Source organism: Suillus subalutaceus (assembly GCF_016647625.1).
Source record: "Suillus subalutaceus strain FC151 chromosome Unknown DFJ58scaffold_121, whole genome shotgun sequence".
Classification (NCBI taxonomy): Eukaryota; Fungi; Basidiomycota; class Agaricomycetes; order Boletales; family Suillaceae; genus Suillus; species Suillus subalutaceus.
This window is the reverse complement of record NW_024540370.1, coordinates 12,834-39,752: the sequence shown is the minus strand read 5'-3', so window position 1 is coordinate 39,752 and position 26,919 is coordinate 12,834. Positions and strand designations below refer to the sequence as shown.

Genomic DNA, 26,919 nt, shown 5'->3' with positions numbered 1-26,919 from the left:
CAGGGGCGGCCGCCTGAGGAATACATAGCTTGAAATTTGTCATAGTATTGATTTGGTGCTCCAAAGTATATTTAACAAGAGCAATAAGTATGGGCGAGTCAGTCATGCAGTGCGCTCTACCATTGTACGACCATGTGCTATTATACAGTGACAGCCACAAGTACAAACGACTTCTACTTCGAATTCATCATCGCTCGAAGATGTTCTTCTCTCGCTGTGTTCACGCTTACAAACGAACAGCGAAACGGTTCAGGGTGACTTCGGCAGAGTCAGCCGCAAGTTCTTGGGGTACATACTAGGTCACTTACATCACCGAGCCAGAGGTGAACTCCGGCTTCACCTCAATCCTGTCTCCGTTTGAGTCTTTGGCATGATCGATGCGCAAGACGGCGAGTATGCCAGCAGCCGCAGTCCACAGACCGTACTCTCCAAACCAACGACCTGCCAAGGGCATTTGTCATCCTCAACACTGCCAGATCAATCATGAATCAGCCTACCGGGACAAATACGCCTGCAAGGGTCAGTGAATAATTGGAAATAATAGCAAGCGTGGAATATTCACCTCCCATGACCAAAGGCAAAACGGCTGACGAGAGGATCTTTCAGCTTCCCATCAACTGTTAGATGGCGACTAGGATCGAAGCGTGATGCATCGGGAAAAATGTCTTCATCCCGAGACAATGCCCTGAACGATGCTCAGCTCAAGCCGTTATATCCATTCCACCGTGACATACCACTGATTAACCACTACTGCTGCACCTGATCGAGCTACAGATGAGTCAACGGCAACCTCGACTCATACGACTTCGAACCTTTGGGTATAAAGTATCCGTCGTAAACATCATCATTTGATGTCGCATGTGGAGCTCCTGTGTAAGGGGTCAGCAGACACAAAGGTATATTACTGCCGATCAACCTAGGGGGACGATAGGATACCACCTCAGGATCTCGCGGAGAATGGCATCAAGGTAGGGCAGTGACGCCCTATCATCAAGGCAGGGCATTTTATCATGCCTCACAACTTGATCAATTTCTGCACGAGCCCGGGCTTGAATGTCAGGATAAAGCACCATAGCCAGCAGGAATGCCTGCAATGAGGATGTGGTCTGCAGGACATCAGAGTAAGAATCAGGATTGCTTAAGTAGCGACTCACGGCGTCTATGCCAGCTAAGATGCCGTATTCGCGTCAATGGATGGATTGTCCTGGTAAAAAAATGCTCTTACCGGCGTATCCCGTCAACGCAACAGCCTTCATCGCGTCTTCGTCAGCGTCGTCGTGAGCTTGGCTGAGAAAGTCAGCGACTAATGAGTGCGAAGCAGTACCATTTGCCTTCACGCAAACAGATCAGGCGAAATTTCCATTCACAACTCTGCGCAAACGTACCATCTGTGCCTTCACTTCGTCGAAGGGTCCGTTCAAAAGCTGTTGACATAATTCTCTACTGCGTCCCATCAGGGCAAATGCTCCACTAAAGCACCAAGACGGTAACTTTTCGACTGCAACCTCATTCTGAATGTTCAAAATCATGTCGTCGACAGAGGTACTCACGGAAAGGAAAGGCTGTGAATATGGCAGACTTCTCGGGAGAAATAATATGTTCGGCAATCTTGAGGAGTTCGTGCGCGTCGGTAATAAATTGGTCTTTATGTCCATGAGGCAGGTGTCCGTATGTCACGTCCATGATTAAGGATGCCGTGTATCTGTCACAAGGATTGATTGTCAACTGGACCATACGTCACAAAGACACCACTGAATTAGGTACGAACACTTGAGTGTGTTTTTGTAGTAGGTCACTAGTGGCACTCAGGAGATTGATGATTAGTTCATTTGCATGACGAGAGTATATCTCGTGGTATGAGATCGAGGCTTCAGGCCTGAGGACTTGATGGAAGATCTTGCGATGTTGCCGTAAAGTTTCGCCATATGGAAGGAATACAGTATTGAAACCCAGTCCAGATCTGCATCGTCAGGAGATAAAGAGCAAATTGAATGAAAACCGGCAATGCATACAATTCGTTGGTGCGAATATTGGGGCGAGTAGAGTAATTCGCAGAACGCTTATCCAGCAACTCCCGCGCGATGGTTTCGGAGTTTATGATGATCAAGTCGGTCCCAAGTACGCGGGAGCGAATGATTTTTCCTGTCATCAGGTATGAATTGAACCCAAGAGCTTGGAATAGAGGCCATTGGTCTGCTACTAACCATATGTCTTTCCCCACGCAGTATACGTGAGCCAAGGTCGTTTAGTATCCAATTGCAGCGCGTTACCCAAAAATGGTAACGGACGAGGGCCAGGCGGCAGAGGTAATGGGTAGACACGTCTGCGAGTCAGACCCGAAGCGACAACCAGAGCAATAATGCCTGATATCCCTAAAGCGAGGATATGAGTGGAGAGCATGGGGAGGGATTATGGTCGAGCCAAAGACATGTTAGTTCGCCTTATAAAGGTTGTTTGACTCCTGAAAATGGTAACTCAGAGGTTAACGACATCTTGCATGGAACGGAGATGTTCTGAAACAAGGATGCTAGACAGTATTTGACGAGTAAGGCTAATGCGCTTATCCATTCGAACTGGGAATCTGTGACGACTGTATTCCGATCCAAAAATGTAACAACTTAGAGTTTCAATCACTCACTTGTGAGACCGGCCTTACTTGCCATGTCAAGTACTGCAGGTAGGGTTACCACTGACCTGGAGCTTCCGGCTCAACATTTGATACAAGCCAGTAACTCTTCTAGTCGGGAGACAACTCCTAAGCGCCCTTTCACTTCGTTGTCTGCAGTATCTGTCAAGGAATCGATCTGCTCGTTCTAAGCCACAAACCTTGATGGCAGAAGCATGATAGCAATCAGACCCATTGAACCAGAAATGCCACCACCTCGAGTACTAACCTTCAAATTAGCTAGGCTCCGACTTGTGAAACCTCCGATACGCCACCATAGCACAAAACTGAATTGCCGTAATATTTGAAGATACCATACGTAGCCGCACTGGGTGAGTCTAAACACGCGGCCGGCCTGGGTCATGACTAACTTATCAAGTGGCTCGTATTTGCAGTCTAAATGTCGGCAACCACATTGTCACGGTACCTCGAGTCGTCTGGTACTTCATTCTGATTACTACATACACTTCTTCCTAGAATAAATATTTCATGAACGCCATCACCTCTTAGGACTGCAAATCTCACCCATTGAACCATCAATTTCCAGGCACGAACTTTGCACGATGAACCAGACGACGTGATTCCCTGACACCCAACATTATGTACTGAGTGGGAAGAGGTCTCTGTCGAACACAAAAATTCCCATCACCGAAATGTGCAAAGCTACACGTGCATTTTTTTTCCACGGTTCATACTTTCATGTCGACTTTCCCCGACTGACACGCGCTCAATTACTGACCCATATCTTGAGCAGATCGCACGAGGCAAAACAAAATCAATTCAATGCGGTGTCGGGGAGTTGGGGCGCAGGCGTCGTTATTCCATAACGGTTGAAGTAGCGTCGGGTGCGTGCACATCCTGATGCCCTGCTATTCCAACTCTTACTGTCCGTTTCAGGATCTGCTCACAACTAACTCAATGCACTACGCTGTCTCCGTTAGATTAAGCTTTGTCCTGTCCATTTTGCGATGACTTTGCGTCAGCGCCAAATGGACAGGACATTGACCCTATCTCATCTCAACCCCACTAGTAGGCCAGTCCTCGTTCTTACCGTTTGAATGCCTGCAGTCTGCGTTCCACTTTCCAGGTCCTATAGTCTTCGCGAGCCATCAAGCGAGCATATAACGACGTGCTCTCATCCAGGCAGGTGCTTGGGACTCTACTAAAGAAGATCCTGGACTGTACGCGAGAGCAGCTTGCTGAAATCTTCTGTTGGTTAGAGCAGGTCTTCTTCACCTTCTACTTTTATCTCAATATTGTCAATAGAATCGCATGATGGATTGCTTGCGAGAGATTTAATCGTGATGCACAGGACGGCTTCTGATTATGTATTGAAGAATTGCTCACTGGTGCGTTCTTCGTCATATGAGGATCCCAGATAGTGATTAACCTCCAGCAGACGAGCGTTCAGCCAGTATTCGGTCAAATTGACCACTAAGGTGCATATGCCATGCTATCTCCGTATTCACTTCACAGGTTCGTTGTGCATGCAACCGAGCATGCGCACATCCGTAGATATTCCTCAATCATTTTCTACCTTGTGGGTTGTTACTGACCATCAACTTGTCATAGAATCATCCGTTTTCTGCATGTTTGCTTCCAGCCTATTTTCGCAGGATAATGATGCACACCTGTATTGTAATGACCCGACTGCCATTTATCCAACAAGGTACATCACCTGAATGTCTCATGCCGCTCAGTTACTCTTCTTTCATTGCATCGTCCTTTCCAGTGATTTGTCTGATTTCTGATACTTTTCATTGTTACGTATCACAACATGATGTATAACAATTGCAGGGTACCCACAGCCTAAATTCATCAAACGTCGATAAAATTTCAAGCCTGAAGTGCCTACGTATGTACACACGATAACGCAATGCCGATTTATTTCGTATCCTGCCTTCCTGCATTTGGAAGCCATATTTCCAGTGGGTCGGGTGGAACAGTCCTCATTTGAAAGCAGAAGGCGGAAAAGCTTGGTAGGTCCAATCAATACGGAGCAGATTATGCGTGGAGTCTAGCATACAAACGTTCTAGAGTGAAAATTGTATCGGGCAGGTGGAACAAACCAAATTGCATTTGGAGCACTAAGACCGGCAAGCTCGTCATCGGCACCATCAAATTACTAAGTGATCTACACTCACTGCGGAAATGAGAAAATAGTCCTACCCTATTCCGAGACAGATAACTTGTATAATCGTACCCAAACCCGCGTCATACAGTAAACCCCACCCAAAGTCGACGTGCCGCAAATTTTGAGAGATCCTGGGAAGGCCACAAATGTAAGCAGAGCATTTTCCGACTTGACCTTATCAAATTTCCAGACCAATATCTACGCCTTGCAAATACTGCCTAACCCCATCCTAAGTCTAGCGGGATATTCGTTCTTTCCCGCAAGGCTTAGGGCAAGTACCATAAGCAGAGTCTTTTCTGACTCGTCAACCCACCTATCCATACCTCGGGAAAGTTTTATTACTAGTATCAGCTAAGTTTGATAAAATTCTCCCAAGTCTCTCGAAGTCGCTGTTTCCCTTCTTGACTTGCAACCACAACCATCTCCGCTGAGTCCGCTCCCACCCAGCTGATGTGAGGTTAAATGGAGACGGTCTGATCTACTTTGCTATTGCGTACGTTCACTGTGTGCTGCCCATTCATTTATTCAATCATTACCCCAGATTTTTGGCAAACTTGATGGCGACGATCTTCATGCTCGTCAACTTGAATGCAGTCCTGTCGATCATTGCGAATGTCCCTGCTGCTATCGCATCAACGGTTTGCACAAATGCAGTCTTTTGAGTGTATGCTAACATCCACTTCCAGATCGTAGCATGCCGCGTCGTACGAAGGTTGACCAACTTTACCTCTCACGACGGCTGGGGCTGCGATGCCACCGCCTCAGTTTACAGGTAAGCTCCTGTCATATCTTGTTGTATATGCTCCAGGCTCATTTGCATACAGTTGACATGGCAGGATCATTGCTTGTTGTACATCGTACAGGGAGAGTGACGAGGGAAAGCCTGGAGGATGTGGAGGATACCTAGTAGCCGGCCGTCATCGTATACATCACCTTGTTTGTATGTACATCAAAATCAGATCTGCTTTCAGTTGAAAACCCAACCATAATCTGATGTGCAAATCATTTAAATCAATATTAAAACTGAGGTCTGCTTAACACGCAGGCAACAAACCCGCGTCTGGAAATCTCATCGTTTCACAGTCGGTTTTGCATGTCAAAACTGAACCTTTCTGTATCTGCATTGGTGTACTTTGCCTCGATTTGCATTCTATGCTTTGTGTGTATTTACAGGCTATATTCGGACTCTATGCGGATCCGTTTATTTTGTCGTTTCCGCAGTGACTGATAAGGAAGATATGGGTCAAAGTTTCAGTCATCGTAGCCTTCCTTAGTTCTTCAACGTCAACGCCGATCCGTGTACATTGACATATATATATCTCCAATTGAAAGCTAGCCTGCCTTCAACTGCGGGCACCAAGAAACGTGTAAGACATCGCTGAGGTCCGTTAGCGTGACTTTGTCACATTCTGAAAATTGGGAAGGACTCGGAGTGGATTAACTATGAGATAGAATTCAGAGTCGTGTGCTCTGAAAGTGGAGGTACTGAATAGATCCCGGATTCAGTGGTGGCGGGTTCAAATGGTCGATTGATATAATGTCAGTGGAAGGAGTCGAAGACGCATAGTTTGCTAGGCTCGTGACCAGCCTGGCTTACTAATACCACAGACAAGTCGAGTGACAAACACTTAACATCTCAAAGACGTAGTCCAGACTGGTTACGAGTCTAATAGTTTGCTCGGTGGAGGATTGCGATGTTGCATCGCGGTCGGATCCACAGGCCTATGATCATGTGATCGCGAATAAGGCTACTACTTATCATGCAATGAGCTGATTGCTGTAGACCAACTATAGACACGTCGCACAAGCAACGCACCTTGACCATAAATTGTCAATTCAACAACAGGTATGTTGCCCACATTCTCCTCTCGGTCTCTGACTGCCCTCAGTGCACAACAGAGAATCGAAAGAAGTATCGCCTCTGTAGCACAGCCGAGTATACCTACTATCCGGTAAATCATTTCATCCATTTGTCACATGAGAAACCTGATGTAGTTTGATAGCATCCAATCTGCCCCGCAACAAGAAATAGAATTGAAACGGTAGCTAGTCAGTCACAGCCAGAGGCAGGACCATCCCGTCTGCGCAGTCTTCGTAGTTATTTTCAATTACTCCAAACTTCATCGACACCGATTCGACGGTGATGTCCTCGTCTCGTTGAGACATACGACAATAATTGTCTATTAAAGCGTTCTGAACACGATTTTTTTTTGTAGTTCAACTCAAATAACAAGATAATCAAATTGATTGGTCCTTTTACTAGACGATCATCAGTCAAAATTGAGAATAGGTATCTCATACAAATCTAGTTGGATTCAGAGATGGCTCTGTAGTTACCAAAATTTGTGCTTGTGAATACAACCGTGGCACAGATTCGACTGTCTTTGAGCTTCATCAGAAACGCAGGCATTGTTAGCGGGCCCCGGGGAGTGACGCTTTTCATCCTGCAGTGTAGTTACCAATCCTCTCAGGCAGTGCGTACCAAGAACCCACTAGGCTTGTCCGAGCGTTCAGCGGATATGAGATCCCGTCCGTGGGGGAGCGGATGCCACGGAAGCGTGATGCGAAGATTATCTGGCGCTTCGAGTAGAACGGATATTGCTTGTTATCCACCAGTCACAAACCTCGAACAACATCCCGTGGCAGATCACGATGGGTGGGGCAATGAGTTTCGAACCTGCCACATTATCTGAGCAGCGACCCGACTCGGAGTATAGGTTGCATGGAACAGGGCGTTGTCAACGTGATATGACCAGAGAATTCGTTATTACACGGGTGTTTCCTGCGGGCATCTGGCCATCAGTAATCAACATAAATTGCAACACCCAAAGTTCCAGAACTTGCTTGGTTCAGTCGGTAATATGAAAAGAAGCCTTGCAGCAATGGCGCTTGAACGAGCGTCCCATCACTTCCCTGACGAAGAGTATCCTCTGGTTGATGGTTATGATCTAATTAGAAGAGGGTTATCATATCCACGTAGACATGGAAGACGATTATGACAATGTTTGGTTAAACTTGAGGGCACCCGTTCCTAGACACGTCATGCTGACATTTGCACTTCCATGTCTCTTTGCCAAAAGTATGCTGAACTATCTCGTCCTGTTGGTGTGTTTGGCACGATCGCTCATCCTCGGGAAGATGAGTTCGCGAATGGCTGGGGCAGCGCTGAGCAGCGAATTTATGTTGGAACACAAATAAACGGAGCGACGTGGACTCCAAAGCAAAAAATAAATGGGCGCCGGGTTGAAAGTCATCATATACATATAATCCACTAGAGAATACGCGGTGAAACAGGCTGAAATATGGTGAGTTATTAGTTTACCTAGATCCGATGGATGAACGTTAACGTTGGCCTGGGAATGCACCCGTGTTTCAGAAGCACAGCCAGCGCCCGATCAATCGTGATGATGTAATCTATCATCCTATGACCAACCTCCAACATAAAACAATAAATCAACCTTGCCAGCTTACCGCCAGAGGCCGCTAGGCGAGAGACTACAGACAAGTACTTGGTGAGTAGTAACTACTGATCAACTGTTTACTGACATCCCGATAATTGATCATGGACCATGTTACTAAGATCGATACACCAAGCACCATATGATAATTAAGCTATGGCCGCCAGATCCATTGCAAAGCAGACCTGTGAGGAACTTCCTTCAACCACGATGCAAGCCAAAGGACCACTTCCGAAGCACAACTTTGAGGGCCATGCGAGAACTATTCGAGATTTTGTCTTCTTGCACGATAACATCCACATCGTGACTGGTTCAGAGGACGGCACGATGCGCAAGTGGAACTACGACACAGGACTCCTTGTTGGGAAACCATGGAGTGGGGTGGGCGGAAGCATATATACACTGGCATTATCACCGGACGGCAAGACAATTGCGTGCGGGAGGGCAGATGGAAGCGTTCAGCGATGGAATACAGATGGAAAGATGGTGCTTGAAGGTGCTCGGAGGGGTCATAGCGACTGGGTGCGGTCGCTGTCATGGTCCCCCAATGGAGGTCATATTGCCAGCGGGTCCGATGACGGAACAATCCTCATTCGAAACGCGACAAGTGGAATAGTGGAGTTTGGCCCAATCAAGACGAAGCAGTACCGGGTGTGTGCTCTTGCGTATTCACCTTCTGGCAACAGAATAGCATCAGGCGGGTGGAATACAACAATTTGCATATGGGACAGCAAGACCGGCCAGCTTGCTCTCGGGCTCATCCAAGGCTTGGGTTATGAAGTGACGTCAGTGGTGTGGTCGTCGGACAGTACAAAGCTATATTCCGCGTCCGACAAATTAGCACGTGTCTTCGACAGCACCTCAGGCGCACTGCTCCATTGTTTCCAGCATGACGATGTCTTGTATTCCATCGCACTTTCACCCGCATGCAATGTCCTGGTGTGTGTGGGCGATCAAGGTATCGCACAATTATGGGACACAGAGTCCTACCATTTACTTGGACAGCCATTTAACCATAATCGCCAAATCCTCCGCTGTGCATCGTTCTCTCAAGACGGGAGATACCTAGCATGTGGCGGACACGACAAGACACTCGTCATGTGGATTGTCAACGACATAGCTCCTCAGCTTCTAGCAACTACAAGGACATCTTGGGGTAATCGCGTCACTGACGAGGAACACAACGATTTATATGACTCATGTCTCTGGGTAAACTTTATGTTTATCATGCAATGGCACTAGTACTCACGCTAAGTATTACTTGTAGTACTATTCCCAGAAATCTCTTCCGTCGGAATCGCCTGGCCCCAATATTCCCCACCTGTCCTTCATTCGCCGCTTGTGGAACGTCATCTCACGGCACCGTCGGCCTGCAGATGAATCTGTTTCACGAGAATGCTCTAACCGTGGTTTCTTTGCTCGTCGTACTCGCTCAAATTCGCCCGTGGCCATCATACCCACTCAATTAACAACAGCATGGAAGGTTCGACCAGCCGAAGAAAACGACTCGGAGGAAGATGAAAAGGAGGAGGATGTAAGTTTTTCTCCTGCTCTCTCATATTGTCATCTCAACGCCAGCCTTCTGTGAATACTCAGCCGGGCACAAGCAAACGTGGAGGCAAGCAACGGAAGGGATCTCTTGTCGAAGTGCAAAGCCCACCTCCTTATGATCCCGCTCCTCATGCTGAGCTCCACAGTGAAGAGCATAGAAACTTCTGGAGACGGCTAATGCAAAGCCCACCTCCCTATGATCTTGCTCCCCATGCCGAGCTTCGCAGCGAAGAGAATAGAAGCTTCTGGAGACGGCTAATGCACACGTGAGGGAGGAGCCTATTTCCACCAGATCGGCTCCAACGATACCCACCTTGGTGTCGTTAAGGCATCCTATGTGCGCAGCCCCGAGGCAAGCTTCCGTTTTATCTTTATGCTTTTTTTACTTACTGGATGCGGAAACAACAGGGGTATGTCGCGCTGACACGAAACCAGCGAACAATGTCAACGGCGGCAACGTGCAGCGCTTCCGTTGCTGTACCACGCACCATCGGCTCGTCATACCCGAGTCCACCGTTGCAAGGGGTCTCCGTACATGCAGGGCCATCTCTCACGCTATGGTCTGCAAGAGAGTTCAGCATTTGCAAGCCACTGGAGGCTCATTATCACACATGCCCCATCACACTCACTTTGTCGCCACCTGATATGCCAGCCATGGCTCACGTTCAAACTCGATATGTATTTCCTATGGATGCTACTATTCTGTATCCTTCTTTCATTGTCTTTGGTACTCATACTGCTTCGCGTTTTTTATGTTCTCGTTCGTCGCTTCACTCTGGATTCGTCTATTTGGCCCATCAGAATCACGGTCTACTGTAATACAAACAGCTCCAGAAGCAGTAAGCGCTAGCGGCTGTGAACGGAAAGGATGCACACAGCAAAGCGGAGCCTGTAGCGGTATGATGATGTCATTTATTTTTTCTTAGACATACACCCGTGACTGTGGATGACGCTAATTAGGGGTTTCACCGTCCTTGTCGTCATGCAATGCCGAGCCTTGCGGGTGCTGCGAGAGGCTCCATTCGGTCTCTTGGAACGGTCCACATTGACAAGATTCCACGCTCGCTCCTCAATTAGCCAACTATACGTCAACAGCGCCAACCCCCTTCGTCATCGCTACATCATCGATTTATCGTATATAAAGCCCCATCGACGTACTTTTTCTTATCTTCTTAACTACAACACACAATCAATGTCTTACGATCAAGGAAACCAAGGTTCACGTCGTACGTTGGTCGAAACTGTTTACAAATCCCAGACTGACTTACCATCTTTATGATCAGGGAACTTTAACGACGACTCAAACTATGACCCCACTGGCGATGATCAACGCACCGTCCCAGGGGGAGACTCCACACTTTCAGAATCATACGGAGGCAGCGGGACTGGCCAAGCTGGTGGATACACAGGAAATGAAAGCCGCGTCGGTCGACAAGGTCAGCAGAGCTCAGATAGAGATGACGAATACTGCGACACAGACCCTGGAATGGCTGGTAATCGCGGCGGTCAGGACGTTCAGGGCGGTCAGGACATGAGTATCCCTGGAGTTGGCCAAATTCCCGACAGTGCCTATGGTCAGAGTGGCGGCGGTGATGGCCGTAGCCGCGGGTATGAGCGCGACAATGATGAATATGATGACTCTGGCATTGGCAGTGGTCAGGGCGCTGGCGCTGGTACCGGTCGCGGTCCAACGAGCAAGTTGTCTTCCATGACCTCCAAATTGAGGGGTTGGTCTTTATTCATCTGACTTTTTCAATGATATTCATATTCGTACGTAGGCGGAGCGGAGAAGATGGCTGGCAAACTTACGAAAGACCCCGAACTCGAGGCTAAGGGCGAACAGCGCTCGGTATGTTGTGATTTATACTTGCACATGATGGGTGGCTTATATTTTCGTAGAGCGGCTTCTAGGTTAACCCAGATGGAATTGTACCTATATCTGTATCATAAACGTGCTTACTGAGTTCCATATTATATCTCACGTGGGTAGTGAAATGACTGCAAACAATCTTTCTTGAGATACATCCTGCCTAAATATTAGGCTGTATTATAATCTGTATCCTCTCCCCAATCGGACTCCATTGTACCACACAATAAATCTTCCTCTGGGACAATCGATCGAGGCACTTGGGGCCGCGCGTAGAACATGCCTTCGCGGGCATTTCTTGAATAATGTATGGTCAGCGCGTGACCTTCCGGACGGGCTACGACAAGTAAAAGCGTTGTGTACCACTCTGACAGATAGCATTCACATGTCGTCCGCCAGACACTCATGGCAAATCAGCCGCTGGCGGTCGCACGTGCTCGTGTCAGTGGTATAGTTTATTATGAACCATATCGATGGATCTGAGCTTGTGGCGTAGCGTAGATGACCAAATATAGCACTTACAATCACTACAGAGACAATACCAAAGGTGGAGCTGATAAGTTGACGATAACGATGAAACCGCTGATTCTATACGATATCCCCTCCCGATTGCCTGGAAGCTACTGGTCTCCAAATACATCGAAGCCCAGGTTAGCATACTTGTCTTGAGTGCAAAGATGACTTCCTTACCTCCTGCGCCAGGTTCGTCTTAAACTACAAGGAGTTACCTTTCGAAACTGTCTGGGTCGAGTACCCAGATATTGCAACTGTTCTCAAGGGTCTCGGCCTGGCGCCCAAAAAGAGACCCGACGGTTCAGACATCTACACCGTCCCCGTCCTCAACGACCCCAACACCGGCGCTCTGATCGACGAATCCCTCGAGATCGCAGCATATCTCGAGAAAACATATACCGCAAAGCCCATCTTCCCGTACGGCTCCGAGATGCTCATTCGCGTGTTCGATTCTGCATATCTCGACAACGCGCACCCCATCGTAAGATTGATATATGTGCGCGCTGCGGAGATTCTGACCCCGTAAGCGCGGAGTTTTTCCGTCGGACGCGCTCGGAGAGGTTACAACTTCCGTGGGAGGAGTTTTCACCCGAAGGTCCGAAACGTGATGGAGATTGGGCATATCTTGAGCAGGGTTTCAATAAGGGAGAAACGTTACGCGCGAAGAGTGGCGGGGAGTGGGTGATGGGAGATACGTTCTCGTATGCGGACATCATCGTGGCAAGTCGGCTGTTTTGGTACAAGCGTGTCTTGAAGGAGGATGAGTGGGCCAGGATCAGCTCTTGGAACGGAGGAAGATGGGCAAAGGTGCTGGATAAGGTTCAGCAGGAATGTCACCTCGCGTGATAGTATGAAATGACGGTAACTTGAGATCCCAAAGTTATGATAAATACCAGAGTCACGTATCAACAGTACTTGGTGCGTGATTCTGGCATTTATCATAATTCATTATCCTGTACCGTAGACATACCAAGCAATCTTCCCGAGAAGAGATGGGTGCCCAACTCATCAAAGACGACATTCCGCGACACCTGATGGGCCGCCGACTCACATACGCCGTTGCGCTGATTCTGCCTTGGCCATAAAGGCCTTCCACATGAAGTCATCTGGGTGATAACAATGAAAAGCAGGGAAGATGTAGCTCCCGAAGGAAATACACAATAGATCATTTGGGCTGTGCTCAAAAAGGGCCTTGGGGCAAACGGGTAGTATCTAAAGAGCGGAGGAAGGGGGTTATATCCCCATTCGCAGACATTGTCGTGGTTTCTTCGGTGGCTCAGTGGAGCGCTGTTTTGAACGAATAAGAACCTCAGGAGATCCATGCCTTGCATGACGGAAGATGGGCACGTCGTTTGGAGGATGTGAACTCCGACTCTCCGAGCGTAACACTGATTCTACTTTGAGAAACATGGCCGTTCCTTATGATTTTCGTGGATTTCCTGTTTCCTAGTAAAAGAAATAGCCATATTAGATGTTTCTCCGGAACTCAGAATCTAAGATCGTAGAAGATTTTCGCCTGCGAGTGGAGAGGTATGTTTATGTGGTTCGAACTTCTCAGGATACCCAGCAGCCACACAAAACATTCAAAAGAGCGCGATAGCAGTAGTTTCTGGAAACACATAACCTGAGGGTCGCGATGTATCTGGTGAGAGAAGGACTACAAATCACGTTACTGTTGTGGCCCCTTTAGCGCTTCGATCAGATGCAAACAGTGCGGACAATTGTATGCGAGGGAAGAGATGCCATGGAATACTGCGTTAATTACTGGAGCATGCTACCGGACTTGCCTAGCAGCTTTTGGCTGTAAGCTCTGGGCGTTGTGATGGGTAGGGTGGCGAATTCGAGTGCTGTTGTTGAGCGCACGTCCAAGAGACAGACTGAGGGCACCAGAGAAGTAAAAGGCTTGACATGAATAAATATCATCGAACTTAATGTAGGGCGCTGAGTTTTCGTAAGTAACAGTGATGGAATCGCGAGAATCATTGTAAATTCATGCACCTTTGCAAGTTTTTGCTCCTCAGACAAACTAACGAGGCAAGACCGCGGACCCTTCAAACATCATTGTATTTCGAGCCAGGAAAGGAGGAAAAAGCGTGCTATCTCATGGATCCGGAACTCACAAAAGATGAACAGCCTAGTTTTGACAGGCGTACTTGAGAGCGTCGGTAGTCGATTGGCTTTGTGTTTCGTTTGCGAAAGTCGTAAAAGCATTTAGAGCGCGGATGATCTCCCTGTGGTGAAAACAGACCTCCTGACAATACAGAGGTGAAACGATCCTGGCGCGTTGACGCCAAAAATCCGACAAGCCCTTGAACTGCTGGACGACTTTGAAAGCTGGTGGTAACAGCAATTCTGGGAAAATATATTCTCATTGGCCGTGGGGCAGGATCAGCTCCTGGAATGGGAAATGGGCGAAGGTGATGGATAAGGTTCAGCAGGACTGTCAAGGACTGCCACGTCGTGCGATATGAAATGGTGTGAAAACGACAGCTTTCATGGGTCAATGGACCGGTAACCTGAGATACACGAAGCTTCGTGACGACACAAGGTTATAAATACTAGAATCACATACCAAGTACAGCTAGGTGCAGCCGCTATCAATGCAACCCATCATCCTGTACGACACACCATGCAAGCTTCCCAAGAAGCAATGGGCACCCAACCCATCCAAGACGAGGTGCTGTGGGCATATCGCAAAAGCTGATGGCCGACTCACATACTTGTCAGATTCTGTCTCGGACATAAAGGTCTTCCGTATGAAGTTGTCTGGGTGGAGTTTTGTGACATTGCCGCAACCATGAAAGGTATCGGCGCGTCTCCGACAGCTGGGGAAAGGTACACTGTGCCAGTCATTAAAGACCCCAACACTGGTGCAGTGGTCTCCGACTCCCACGCAATTGCCAAATACCTCGGACGAGACCTACCCTGACAAAGCGCTTATACCCCACGGGACACACGTACTCATAGAGACCTTCGAGATCCTATTTATCAACAAGGTCATGATACCGTCCTTCAAGCTCCTCGCAGTGAGAACTCTGGAAATACAGAATGATATTAGCCGGGGAATGTTCATCGAATCGCGGTTAAAAATGTTCAGAGAAACACGCTAGGAAGATATGGCTCCTGAAGGGAAGGCACAGGAAATGTGGGCTGCGTTGAAGAAGGGCCTTGGTGTGGTGGATGGGTGGTATCAAAAAAGCGGGGGTAGGTGGATTATGGGAAATGCATTCTCGTTCGCGGACATTGTCGTGGCGTCTTGGGTGGCTTGGTGGAACACTATTTTGAACGAACAAGAACGCCAAGAGGTCCACGCATTACATGGGGGAAGATGGACACGTCTTTTGGCAGATGCTGAATGCTGAGTGCAACACAGATTTGGGCACCTTTGAGGAACATATGCATAGTCATTTCGTCTCATGAGTTTCATGGATTTGCTAGCTAAAGAAGTTACTAGTTGCCAATCAGATACCAGATGTTCGATCGATGCATGCCCGGTTGCAAAATTCAAATGGCACAAATAAGGACAAGCTGATTGTCACGCACGTGACCGCGTTGCCTTGCGTCCGTGCTTATATATAACTTATAGCTTTGGTACAGTAGCTGATTGATTTTGTTCCTGTGTCTCATTTGCGAAAGTTGTAAAGCGCGAATGCCGATGAGTCATATCCAATGTGCGGTGAAAACGGAACGTGGCACCTCCTATGCCAAGGTGGGACGATCCTCCCAGTGGTGCCTTGATGTCAGGAACGTCGGCAACTTGGGCCGGACAAGCATCAAGAGATCCGTCAAGCCCTTCGAGGAACGGCAATCCTTGAAAAAAAATGTACTCGTTGATTACCTCAAATGTGCTCGAGAATTCCTCCATCGTCACCCCTGCAGACACCCAGCAGTGCCTGCACAAGTGGACTGTCATGCTTAGCCAAGCCGGCTGTTTTGATATAAGCGCGTCTTGAAGAAGGATGTCGATGAGTGCTTCAGTTACGACCTTTCAGCCGATGCGTGCGAGCACACGTCATTGAGCTGTGGAAAAATTAGCACAGCTTTTCAAATCTTTTCAGTGACGGGAATTTTCGTGTTCGACAGAGGCCGCCGAGCCTCCCACTAACATTCAGGGTGTCGGGACCAGAATCACAGTATCGTAAGTACAGCTACTTGCAGCTACTCTCAATGCAACCCATCATCCTGTATGATATACCGTCCAAGCTTCCCAAGAAGCAATGGGCACCCAACCCATCAAAGACGAGGTGCTGTAGGCATATCGCAACACCTGATAATAGGCTCACACACTATGCGTCAGATTCTGTCTCGGTCATAAAGGCCTTCCATATGAAGTTATCTGGGTGGAGCTCTGTGACATCGCCGCAACCATGAAAGGTATCGGCGCATCTCCAACAGCTGGGGAAAGGTACACTGTGCCAGTCATCAATGATCCCAACACTGGTGTGACGATCTCCGACTCCCATGCAATTGCCAAATACCTCGACGAGACCTACCCTGACAAACCGCTTATACCCCACGGGACACACGTACTCGTAGAGACCTTCGAGACCCTGTTCCTCAACACAGTCATGGGGCCAGTCCTTCAGGCTTATCATGACCAGAACTCTCGAGATACAGAATGATATTAGCCGGGAAGCATTCATCAAATCGCGGTTGAAAGATGGCCAGAGAAACACGCTGGGAAGATATGGCTCCTGAAGGGAAGGCACAGGAAATGTGGACTGCGTTGAAGAAGGGCCTCGGCGTTGTGGATGGGTGGTATCAAAAGAGCGGGGACAGGTGGATTATGGGAGACACGTTCTCGTTCGCGGACATTGTCGTGGCTTCTTGGATAGCTTGGTGGAACGTTGTCTTGAACGAACAAGAATGCCGAGAGGTCCACGCATTACACGGGGGAAGATGGGCACGTCTTTTGGCAGATGTGAATACCGAATGCAACACAAATCTAGGTTCCTTTGCGGAACGTAGACTTTCCTTCTTATGAGTTTCATGGATTTTCACTAGCTGTAGAAGCAGTTCGTGTAGTCTCGTCACTTACTCGCGCTCATTCCCTCAAACATACAAAAACGACTGTGTCAAGAGTTTTTCTTCGAAGTAAGTACTGCCGCAGGACACGGGCATTCCAGCGTTAAGATACAGTAAGAGAAGCTGGATACCTGTGGATTGGAGCCGGCAGCTCTATGGTCGATACGGGTCACGAGAAACTTGCGAGACGGAGGTGCAGATATGGGACTTGAGCATGATGACTGAAATTTATAAACGTAATGAGAGGAGCCTATTATGCTATCGGCCCGTGTCTTTGTTTTAGATAAATCGTTATGCATTAAGGTTTCATTCAGCCGGACGTCTTCTGGTTGTCTCGGTCCTGCAAACTTGAAGCTGAATTACTCGGTAATTCGAAACGTATTCCAGATATAACAGAACCCTTGAACTGTGACGTGAGGATGTCAGGATTCGGACAAGACCATCGAGGCCAGAACGCCCTGACAGACTAACAATGGACCGACACGTTGTACTTTCGCGCAACAAGCTATCATTAACGAAATTTCTTCATTTCATCTAGAGAAGTGTATGTCAAGTGTATATCAAAGTCTTGAGCTCGGGCCATCAGTCATTAGGGGACCGCACGACTCCTGGCCACCGAACGTGACCTCACGTTCCCACTCTCCATCTTAATTGACAATCAGGCCTCCATTCAAGCCGGTGAGAGTTTCTATTCGCGTCCTGGATCATATATAGCAGATCAATTTCGTAGAATGATGCGCCGCATAGCGCGAGACCATGAAGACTTTGACGTAACGGTACGATGGGTACCAGGACACTCCGATGTACACGGAAATCATCAGGGAAATCGGTGATTCCTAATTTGACACAATTCTCGCGGATTGTTGAGGATTCGATACATTCGATTGATATGACTGATTTTTTTAGTCCCCCTCCCAATTGTAGACAATTCACCCTAATTACTACAATACCAAAGTATAAATCACACATTAGATCCAATTCGAACATCGCGAAAAAATCAAATTCAGGCGAATCCTAGTCAATTTTACTACTAGCGCTCGTCACCTACTACTCCTCCGACTCTGGCATTGCGTCAATGTCAATAAACATCAACGCCTCGTCCGTCTCGAGATCGCACACCACGTTGGCCTTGGAGCCACTGCAATACACGGTCAGTAAAATAGCGAGAAAAACCAATACAACGAGAACATACTAGATGAGATGAACTGCGTGGGTCACTGAAGGGCACCGGAAGCAACGTGCGCATGAATCCGTTGACAATAGATGGCAGAAGCTCAGTGCTGAGTTACATTGATGGTAGAGCACGAAAGATGGGGGAACACTAAGCAGAGGGCCTGAAAGTAATGGCCGTGGCACCGTCAGCGTCTGCTAAGAAGCTCGAAGGACGAGATCACGCACCATGTGAGAGCAGGACATGGCCAGGGCACTGTCAGCGTCGGGTAAGCAAGTCAAAAGGCAAGATCACACACTTCCTGAGAGTGGGACGCAACCGCGGCACCATCAGCGTCAGTAAGCAGGTCAAATGACGAGATCACGCACATCCTGAGAGTGGGACACCGCTGTGGCACCATCAGTATCAGGTAAGTAGGTCAAAAGACGAGAAGACGGCGGATGCTTCGTCTGTGGGACTTGGAGACAGGTATTGTGTTGAGGAAGATGGAAGGCATAGCAGCAGGGTGTCGAGAATCGAGATTGGCTGTATCATGAGATCGGCAATTCATAGCAAGCAATGTCAATAGAGATGGAGAGGTCATTGTCTGGCATGGAGAAACTAGCGAATCACTCACGCAACCCATCAAAGCCCATGAAAAGTCCTCAACTGTAAGTTTGTACCCTAGCTGCCATCGCAAATATGATACTCGAGATGATGATGAAAGAACTGATCGATCGATTCGATTTGCAAAAAAAAAATTATACAAATCCGGAAAATGCCGTGAACTTTCGGAACTCACCAAGTCCAACCACCAATGGTTCCATCGTGGAGATTCAGTTCACCGTGCGTCATTGGAAATCCAATACTTTCCAAGCAACCGCGGAAAACGTAACCATTCTGAGGCTCGGTGCGGTCCACCACAATACTAACTACAAATACCTGCACATCAACCACGACAAAGACTTGGACCGACCGAAAAATCCCCCGAGACTGACTCAGACGCGAGTGGTTCGAAAGCCTAAAAGAGGGACAGTGCCTTCCACTGCACTCATAATCATACTTGTATCTCGAAGCGTGTCTTATTTCCTATTTTTCTAGCGTATTTTCTAGGACTGTAGTACTAGTATTCGACAGCCTCGTATTCCCGAATAAAATTGGGGAAGCGCTAGAGTCGCCGGAGCAAGGTAAATAGTTGGCAACACCGGCCCCTAGTCATCATGTATCTAAAAATTTTCTCCGATGCATTTGAATTTTTTTTCGATGCGCACATTGGCTCAGACTGTCGAATATTGGGTCTTTTTGGCACGCATTTGAGAAAACGATGAAGGATTTATTATGTTTGATACAATCTGCTCTAATTGTCCCCAATATGAAAAGGGGGTTTTTCCTGATGATGAAGAGGCGGACAAATACGCCAAACTGGCCTCGGAAGGTCACCACAACGATAGTCCAGTCAACCGCCTGCCACGTTACCTCCGTCATTGCACCCTCCCCCTCAGCATATCGGCTCTTAAGGAACTGCAGGGCAAGACCACTGCCGAACGTTGGAAGCTCCTCTGGAACACCTCTCCCCGCTCCCGCCACATCAATCGCCTCGGCCCCAACATCCTCAAACGCTCATTCATCAAACTGTCCACCAACTTCCCGAAACGACTCACCAGCATGTACATATTCCTGCACACAGGACACGCACCGCTTAAGAAGTACCTGCACCGCATTCGAAAGTCAGCCAGTCCATCATGTCCCCACTGTCCGCAGTCCATCATTACCTACTGGTTTGTCCGCAATACCAACGGGAGCGCCATATCCTAGCCACAGCCCTAGGTCGAAGAGCTTCGTCCATTCAGTTCCTCCTCTCGGAGTCCGAAGCTACCCATTCCCTCGTCGAATTCATCAATGCTACAGGAAGATTGAGAGCCACTCTCAGTGAAGTCCCTACCCCACGCATCTTGTCAGACTAATCACTCGTCCATCAGATACCCGCAACTCATGAATGTACATATCCGTCTCACCCTCTCTCCCCACTCGTCTACACGGAGTCATTAGCGCCTCTTCGGCCCTAACAGGAACACACCAAATGGAATTTAGGACCCACCATTCGCCCCCCGGGACCACGTCAAATAAACATTCCATACAAGATCCAAACCGACCCCTGTACCTGCCCGCGAAAGCGGCCGAGTACGCGTTACCATATTGCATACGTCAAAATACATATAGTTTTACTTACCTACAAGTCATCTCATCTTCGAAGGGCGGCGCGTCTAAAACGGCCGGCGGGAACGGCGGACTGGTGGGGGTATGCCTCACCAGGGCATTTGCGCGCCCAGAGATGCGTTGGGGACGCTGGGAGTCCCCTAGGCTAGATTGTACTGTCCTCCTTAGAGCACGTCTCTCCATAGGACATTAAAATTGAATTAAAAAAAAAGGGGGACTGCAGAAAGCCTCGGATTATCATGTACATACCAGGAGATAATTTCTAACTGGATCTAGTGTAATGGGCTTGCAGGCGATAGGAACAACACGAGTACGCTGACAGCCGATCGAGTCAGAGATACCACTGGTCCAGGAAATTGGATCCGATGTATTTACGAATGTGGCTGGGATTGACGGTGTAGGTTTACGGATCAGCAGATCAATGATTTCATCTGATGAGGGTAACATACGTCAGGGTTACAGTTCCATTAGTCAAATCGTTTGCAAGGACGAGAGTGATAAGAACATGTGGTACTGATCGACTGAATGCTGACGCCTGAAACGCGGAGGGGCACACGGCGCATTCCTGCCGATTGTCTTTTGGTGCTCATCGGCACGCACTACAGTCTCTTGTAAATAATCAAAAACGGCCCGCGTGAAGAAGGCAGTTGTTGGATAATGTGACCTGAAACATCGTCAAACTACGCAGCGACTGACTTCTCGTAGCAACGAATTACCATTGTAGTGATGCACAGGAGGTGATCCAGAATAAAAATCCGACAGACCAATTTCGACACCTAGATTGCGATCGTCCCATCAAGGTATGAGCTGCTGACATGGTCAGCATAAAGTGTTTGCACTGGACAATATTGGAGCTTGAGTCTTGGATATAAAACACTCACGCAATATGTCGATGCGTTCATCGTGCATGAAGCCAATCAATTGAAGTCCATCCTGGTTGGTGTCCACCAGTGACGGTGAGTAGTGAATACGTCATAATTAGGAGTTCTCCAGCTTTGTAAACTCATGGCGGCATGCAGCCGCAAGATTCTGTTTCCGGTTTCAGCGATGCTAGTAGACTGTAGACATCATTATTATACTTTTAAAAACACCTTGGTCCCAAGAAGAAATAATGTCGGAAAAACCAAAAGGCCATTATAATGCTGCCGGATTAGTGAAACTATCATCAAAGCATGACAAGAAAAGACTCTATATACAGCACAGAACACCTACGGACGTGCGAGATGGTGCTCTCAAACCTTGCAGCAGATGGATAGACAGAACTTTCAAACTCTCTAACCATTGTCTTGCTACTTAAGGGTCTTATGTACAACGCTGTGTATAGTGACAACACAACTATACAGGATAAGACTTCTTGCCAGTCCTTAAGTACACGGTCTACAACTTTTCTAGTTTTCGTGGTAGATAACGTGTGAGTTCTTGGGAGGGTTTACTGACGTGTCCTCTTCTTGTTGTTCCCTGGTGGAATACTCGTAGATTCCCTAATGTTCTGATAGTAAGATCTGTTTCAATCTTGTGGGTTGTGTCTCAACCTATGAAAGTCTGTCTCAACTTTGTCGTGTTCTCGTGTCTCCCTTCCTGAAAAAGAGAGAGTCTGTCTTAAAATACGTGAAGCCTAGTTAGAAAGCTGTTCTGGTGTTGTATACTCAACCCCTGTAAGGTAGTACACAACAAGTAAATGAAGTCTGTCTTAAATACGTAAAGCCTAGTACGAAAGCTGTTCTGGTGTTGTACACTCAGCCCCTGAAAGGTAGCACACAACAAGTAGTTTATAAATAGATTGTTATATAAGCGACCCCTGTAAGGTAGTATACAACTAATCTCTGATACGATGTTTATCTTACTTCAAGGCACTCTTGGCCTGCACTTTTTAAGTCTTACGGACTCTCACATTTGAGAGAAGAGTGAAAAGTGGGAAGTTATTATTACTCAGTGTAGAATGGGCTCCTTTTATACCTTTTTGGGAGGCCATTTTACTAAACATGACTCATCACGGCATTAGTAAGTCACTGGCTTACTAACCATGCCATTTGGCAGTGCTGAATCAGCTGCTTACAAAGTAGTTTACAAATAAAGTTCATAATATTACAAAGCATGATAAATCATGATGAAGCATGACGAAGCATGACCAATCATGACAAATCCTTACAAATCAGATTATTGCCTATCACATGACATGCTTACAAACATATCTGGTGGCTCACTGAAGGATTCTGTGGCTGAATGAGCCTGAAACAAATAGAAACAAATGGAAACAAATGGAAACAAATGGAAGCCACATGACAAATCATGCAGGATCCTTACAAAGCAGAATATTGCCTATCACATGACATGCTTACTAACACATCTTGGTGGCTCACTGGTGGCTGAATAAACCACATAAAAGAAAAGAAAAGAAAAGGGGAAAGGTGAAAACTATCATACTGTCACAACCCTTTTAACGAATTAACGCAGGGGCAGAGACTAGGACTCAAACAAGGTTATCACAACAAGAAAAGAGTATAATGAGCAGGGACGTCTTAGGATTGCTAGCAGTGAGCTAATACAAAAGAGGTTTGAACTAAAGAACTACTGACTACAACGGGCTACCTATATACATACATTGAAGCGGAGACTGAATCTGAATCTGAACTAACTAGCCAATCCTTAAATAGGAAAGGGAATCGTACGATGATCTAAATATAACTACACTATGATGTCATGAAACGTGTAACAGCTGTGCAAGGGTTCTCGAAGGTTCTAGAGTCACGTGACTTGATCGCTTGGGTAAGGAAGTCGAAATCAGGGATGTCGGAGATAAAGGTAGTAGGCGCTAACGGAATAGAGAAGCTTGGATATGTAAAGGATGGGTTCGGGTTAGGGTTTGTGAAGGTCATAGGTACAGACGCTGACTGAGCGCTAACGACGGGCGCTTGTGACGGGCGCTTGTGACGGGCGCTTAACGGGTGTCTTATGAGTGTTCAGGAAAGAATAATGATTTGTATTTGGAATTCGTGACACATACTGGAAATATAAATACAAGTAAATCTGTCAAAATGGAACCAATCATAATAATACAATGAGGTACACCTTAGTGTACTCTCTGTAGCTACTTCCTGTCTATCAATGTCATGGTATGAGTTCCATACCATGCATGACACCGTGTGACGTTGAGACACATTGAGACCACTATTGAGCCCAAATTCTAATCTGGGCCGGCATTAGGACCAAATTGGGATATAGTTTAAAACATTGTTGGAAGGCGACGACGTCAATTTATACCCACAACTTTTGTATTGCAACAACTTCAATATTCAATATTCAATAGCATCTCGCATTGAATTTCTTGTAACCCGTTGCAACCCCTTGAAACCCAAATAAGAAATTTCCGACATAATGTCATGGTTTGAGGACATCACATCGTTCTCATTCTGACCATGGCAGGGTCCCATGATGTTGTCACGGATTGGATCCATAATGTGAATGTCACCAATATCATAGAGTAAGTGTTTTACTTTATAAATGTGTCATTTTCATCAAAACAGATTAGACCTGACCGGAATATTTATGCTTTGACAGACTTGGATACAGATCTGTGTTGTGTTGACACAAATTCTATATGTTGTTGAACACTCTTGCTGTCCTAGCCGTCTGTCCGGAGAGTCTGGATTGTGAATTGTGATGCGTTGCACAATGCAGTAGCCTCCCTTCAATATGAGAGGCATCAGGTGATTCTCATATCACCTTCGTCCGACTCTCATTCACCGTGAGTGACACAATTGCCTTTGTTAACGATATCGTGCAGGGAGCTTGGAACAGGCATACAGATAACCAAGCAAATGGAGAAAAATCTCAATTTAGTCAAGCTCCTTTGAGTTAATTTTACTCTAAGGGATGACGATGCTCTAACAAACCCTCGGGGGAATTCAATGGGAATGACACATCCAGAATCTCTGCACATAATCGAGATCTTCACTGGTGTTGAGATGTATCATGTGTCTGATTCACATTGGTCATGGAGATACCTCTTATAATGTGAAGCCATCCATCCATTTCGATAGAGAACGTTTCCAACCTCCCCTTCAACTGGTCGCTCCTGAACTGACAAACCGCAGTATCTTGTTTGCAGTTTTCGGGTGCGATGCTACCACTCCCACCTCTCTCCCTGGCTGAAACGCTGGTTGATCATTGACCCAAGAAACTTTCTCTCACTCACAGACTAATTTTACTGGCTATGTTATGTCTTGCTCAGTTTTTAGATGCTTTCAATAACTCAGCTCTCTTCTCTGCAATCCCTACGCTCGAGGTATCCATGGGTATGACTGAAAGTCAATCCACTTGGATTATCAGTGCATTCAAGTTGACCTTTGCATCTTTTCTGCTTATCGTGCGTGCTCATCCCATTGATTCTGACCTTGCACTTTGATGTATTGTTTAGAGCGGCCGCATTAGCGACGTATACAACCCAAGTTAGTTCTATGCCGTACCCATTAAATAGTGACATTAATGGGCTCACAGAAAGTGCGTTCATCGGGGGTGTATCTGGTCTTGGTGTCATCTCACTGTGCACTGGATTTGTCAATGACACCATTCCGGTCATCATTCTTAGGGCGTTGAGTGGAATAGGCAAGCATTCCCGCTGGTGTGATGGTTTGCTGACAAAGATCGCTCCTCAGCTTCTTCAATGACAATCCCCTCTGCTCTAACACTCCTGGTCGATGTATTCCCCGAACCGCTTGAACAAGCTCGGGCAATAGGGTTATTTGGAGGCTGTGGCGGTGTCGCTAACGGTGAGAATCCTGCCTAGCTGACTATCCATGACTAGCTTCATGGTTCCCCTTCATAGTCCTCGGTCTCATGATCGGTGCAATGTTCGCCGAATGGGCATCTTACCATTGGGTGTTTTGGTTCACAGCCATTGTGGCTGTGCCAGTGGCTCTGACATGCGTCTTCATCATACCACCAGAAATTTCAAAGACCACAGACAATCTTGAACCTGCAGCAGCAAAATGGAAAAGTCTTGACTTAATTGGCGTAAGCATCCTAGCCGGTATGAATTTCCAGCATGCTCCACTTCACATTGCTCACAGGCTCTGATAGTTGCCTTAATTTTGTTCATCTTCGCTGTGACATCCGGCTCCACTGATGGCTGGGCATCCGCAATAGTGCTGGTCCCGCTGATCATATCAATTTTAATGGTGATAGGGTTTTTCTACTGGGAAACACTCATACCCGTGGACAAAGCTGCAATGTATGTTATCAGGGATACTTGCACCGACCACCGGGCTGATCTTGTTACAGACCACCCCGGACATGGTTTTACCACAATTTCCCCATTCTTTTTGCCGTCGCGCTCTCACCAAACCTTTGGTGGAGCACAGTGTTCACGATTTTTACCACCCTGTGGCAAACCGTATTTGAGTGGTCAATCATATCATCGGCTGTACACATGTAAGGGCTTCAATATCACTCCATGTTGTCCGTCATTAAGACTGTTTTTACTTACTGGCAGGTTCCCGATTGGTATCATGTCCTTCGCTATGAGTTTCACCGGATCGCTTTCTCGCATCTTCAGTCCGAAATGGATTATTCTCACTGGTCTGTCCTTTTGCATGGTTGCTACCGTATTGCTGGCACTTGGTGGGGGGAACCCCCAGGATTATTGGTCATATATATTCCCAGCTTTTGTTCTAGGAAGCGCAGGGGCCATGCTGACGTATACACACACAAAGTAAGTTCAAATTATTGTGGTTTCATGAACACGTTTTAATTGCTGTAATTACAGCATTGCTATTTTTCAAGCCGCACCTTCATCCATGGTCGGCACAGTTGGTGCCATCTTTAACGGCGCTCTTCAATTTGGATCAGCAATTGGCCTCGCTGGTGTCAGCTCGATAGAGACATCCGTGGAGGCTGTCACAACCCTTTTAAACGAATTAACGCTGGGGCAGAGACTAGGACTCAAACAAGGTTATCTAACAAAGAAGAGAGGATAGCAGGGACGTCTTAGGATTGCTAGCAGTAAGCTAATACAAAAGAGGTTTGAACTGGAGAACTACTGACTACAACGAGCTACCTATATACATATATTGAAGCGGAGACTGAATCTGAATCTGAACTAACTAGCCAATCATTAAATAGAAAAGGGAATCGTACGATGTTCTAAATATAACTACACTATGATGTCATGGAACGTGTGATGGCTGTGCAAGGGTTCTCGAAGGTTCTGGAGTCACGTGACTTAATCGCTTGAGTAAGGAAGTCAAAATCAGGAACGTCGGAAATAGAAGTAGTGGGCGCTAATGGAATAGAGAAGTTCGGGTTAGGGTTTGTGAAAGGTTATAGGTATAGACGCTGACT

General features: G+C 47.1%; 9 protein-coding genes across 9 annotated transcripts; 8 read left to right on the top strand and 1 right to left on the bottom strand.

Moving 5' to 3' along the window:
- Positions 1-173: 173 nt before the first annotated feature.
- Positions 174-2,400, bottom strand: DFJ58DRAFT_732255 (cytochrome P450; the record flags this gene model as incomplete). The annotated part of the gene is made up of 14 exons (XM_041386152.1): positions 174-258; positions 309-441; positions 498-511; positions 563-685; positions 735-759; positions 813-869; positions 917-1,106; positions 1,155-1,168; positions 1,226-1,331; positions 1,386-1,498; positions 1,551-1,702; positions 1,769-1,960; positions 2,013-2,142; positions 2,205-2,400. 14 exons carry the CDS (start codon positions 2,398-2,400, stop codon positions 174-176), a joined length of 1,530 nt encoding a protein of 509 aa, XP_041239670.1.
- Positions 2,401-5,263: 2,863 nt separating this feature from the next.
- DFJ58DRAFT_666292 (uncharacterized protein) lies at positions 5,264-5,461 on the top strand (the record flags this gene model as incomplete). The annotated part of the gene is made up of 2 exons (XM_041382552.1): positions 5,264-5,292; positions 5,341-5,461. Coding segments are annotated over 2 exons (150 nt in total), but the record flags the coding sequence as incomplete, so codon positions are not given.
- Positions 5,462-8,228: 2,767 nt separating this feature from the next.
- On the top strand, positions 8,229-10,110 carry DFJ58DRAFT_67803 (WD40-repeat-containing domain protein). The gene is made up of 3 exons (XM_041383157.1): positions 8,229-9,466; positions 9,525-9,791; positions 9,854-10,110. The coding sequence occupies exons 1-3, from the start codon at positions 8,414-8,416 to the stop codon at positions 10,076-10,078; spliced, it is 1,545 nt and encodes a 514-aa protein (XP_041239668.1). The 5' UTR covers positions 8,229-8,413; the 3' UTR covers positions 10,079-10,110.
- Positions 10,111-10,572: 462 nt separating this feature from the next.
- On the top strand, positions 10,573-11,948 carry DFJ58DRAFT_67780 (uncharacterized protein). Its single transcript, XM_041383152.1, has 4 exons — positions 10,573-11,034; positions 11,092-11,535; positions 11,587-11,657; positions 11,708-11,948. The coding sequence occupies exons 1-4, from the start codon at positions 10,755-10,757 to the stop codon at positions 11,717-11,719; spliced, it is 807 nt and encodes a 268-aa protein (XP_041239667.1). The 5' UTR covers positions 10,573-10,754; the 3' UTR covers positions 11,720-11,948.
- Positions 11,949-12,248: 300 nt separating this feature from the next.
- DFJ58DRAFT_856067 (uncharacterized protein) lies at positions 12,249-13,171 on the top strand (the record flags this gene model as incomplete). The annotated part of the gene is made up of 3 exons (XM_041393917.1): positions 12,249-12,325; positions 12,378-12,684; positions 12,723-13,171. The coding sequence occupies 3 exons, from the start codon at positions 12,249-12,251 to the stop codon at positions 13,032-13,034; spliced, it is 696 nt and encodes a 231-aa protein (XP_041239666.1). The 3' UTR covers positions 13,035-13,171.
- Positions 13,172-14,788: 1,617 nt separating this feature from the next.
- On the top strand, positions 14,789-15,117 carry DFJ58DRAFT_732251 (uncharacterized protein; the record flags this gene model as incomplete). The annotated part of the gene is made up of 2 exons (XM_041386151.1): positions 14,789-14,865; positions 14,916-15,117. 2 exons carry the CDS (start codon positions 14,789-14,791, stop codon positions 15,115-15,117), a joined length of 279 nt encoding a protein of 92 aa, XP_041239665.1.
- A 1,096-nt stretch (positions 15,118-16,213) lies between these two features.
- On the top strand, positions 16,214-17,320 carry DFJ58DRAFT_807280 (uncharacterized protein). The gene is made up of 3 exons (XM_041391232.1): positions 16,214-16,432; positions 16,486-16,765; positions 16,849-17,320. The coding sequence occupies exons 1-3, from the start codon at positions 16,356-16,358 to the stop codon at positions 17,170-17,172; spliced, it is 681 nt and encodes a 226-aa protein (XP_041239664.1). The 5' UTR covers positions 16,214-16,355; the 3' UTR covers positions 17,173-17,320.
- A 2,381-nt stretch (positions 17,321-19,701) lies between these two features.
- On the top strand, positions 19,702-20,327 carry DFJ58DRAFT_718084 (uncharacterized protein; the record flags this gene model as incomplete). Its single annotated transcript, XM_041384431.1, has 2 exons — positions 19,702-20,098; positions 20,125-20,327. 2 exons carry the CDS (start codon positions 19,702-19,704, stop codon positions 20,325-20,327), a joined length of 600 nt encoding a protein of 199 aa, XP_041239663.1.
- Positions 20,328-24,552: 4,225 nt separating this feature from the next.
- DFJ58DRAFT_856060 (major facilitator superfamily domain-containing protein) lies at positions 24,553-26,555 on the top strand (the record flags this gene model as incomplete). The annotated part of the gene is made up of 10 exons (XM_041393916.1): positions 24,553-24,594; positions 24,758-24,946; positions 24,998-25,028; positions 25,078-25,185; positions 25,236-25,349; positions 25,406-25,609; positions 25,660-25,810; positions 25,861-26,010; positions 26,072-26,290; positions 26,345-26,555. The coding sequence occupies 10 exons, from the start codon at positions 24,553-24,555 to the stop codon at positions 26,553-26,555; spliced, it is 1,419 nt and encodes a 472-aa protein (XP_041239662.1).
- Between the last annotated feature and the right edge of the window lie 364 nt (positions 26,556-26,919).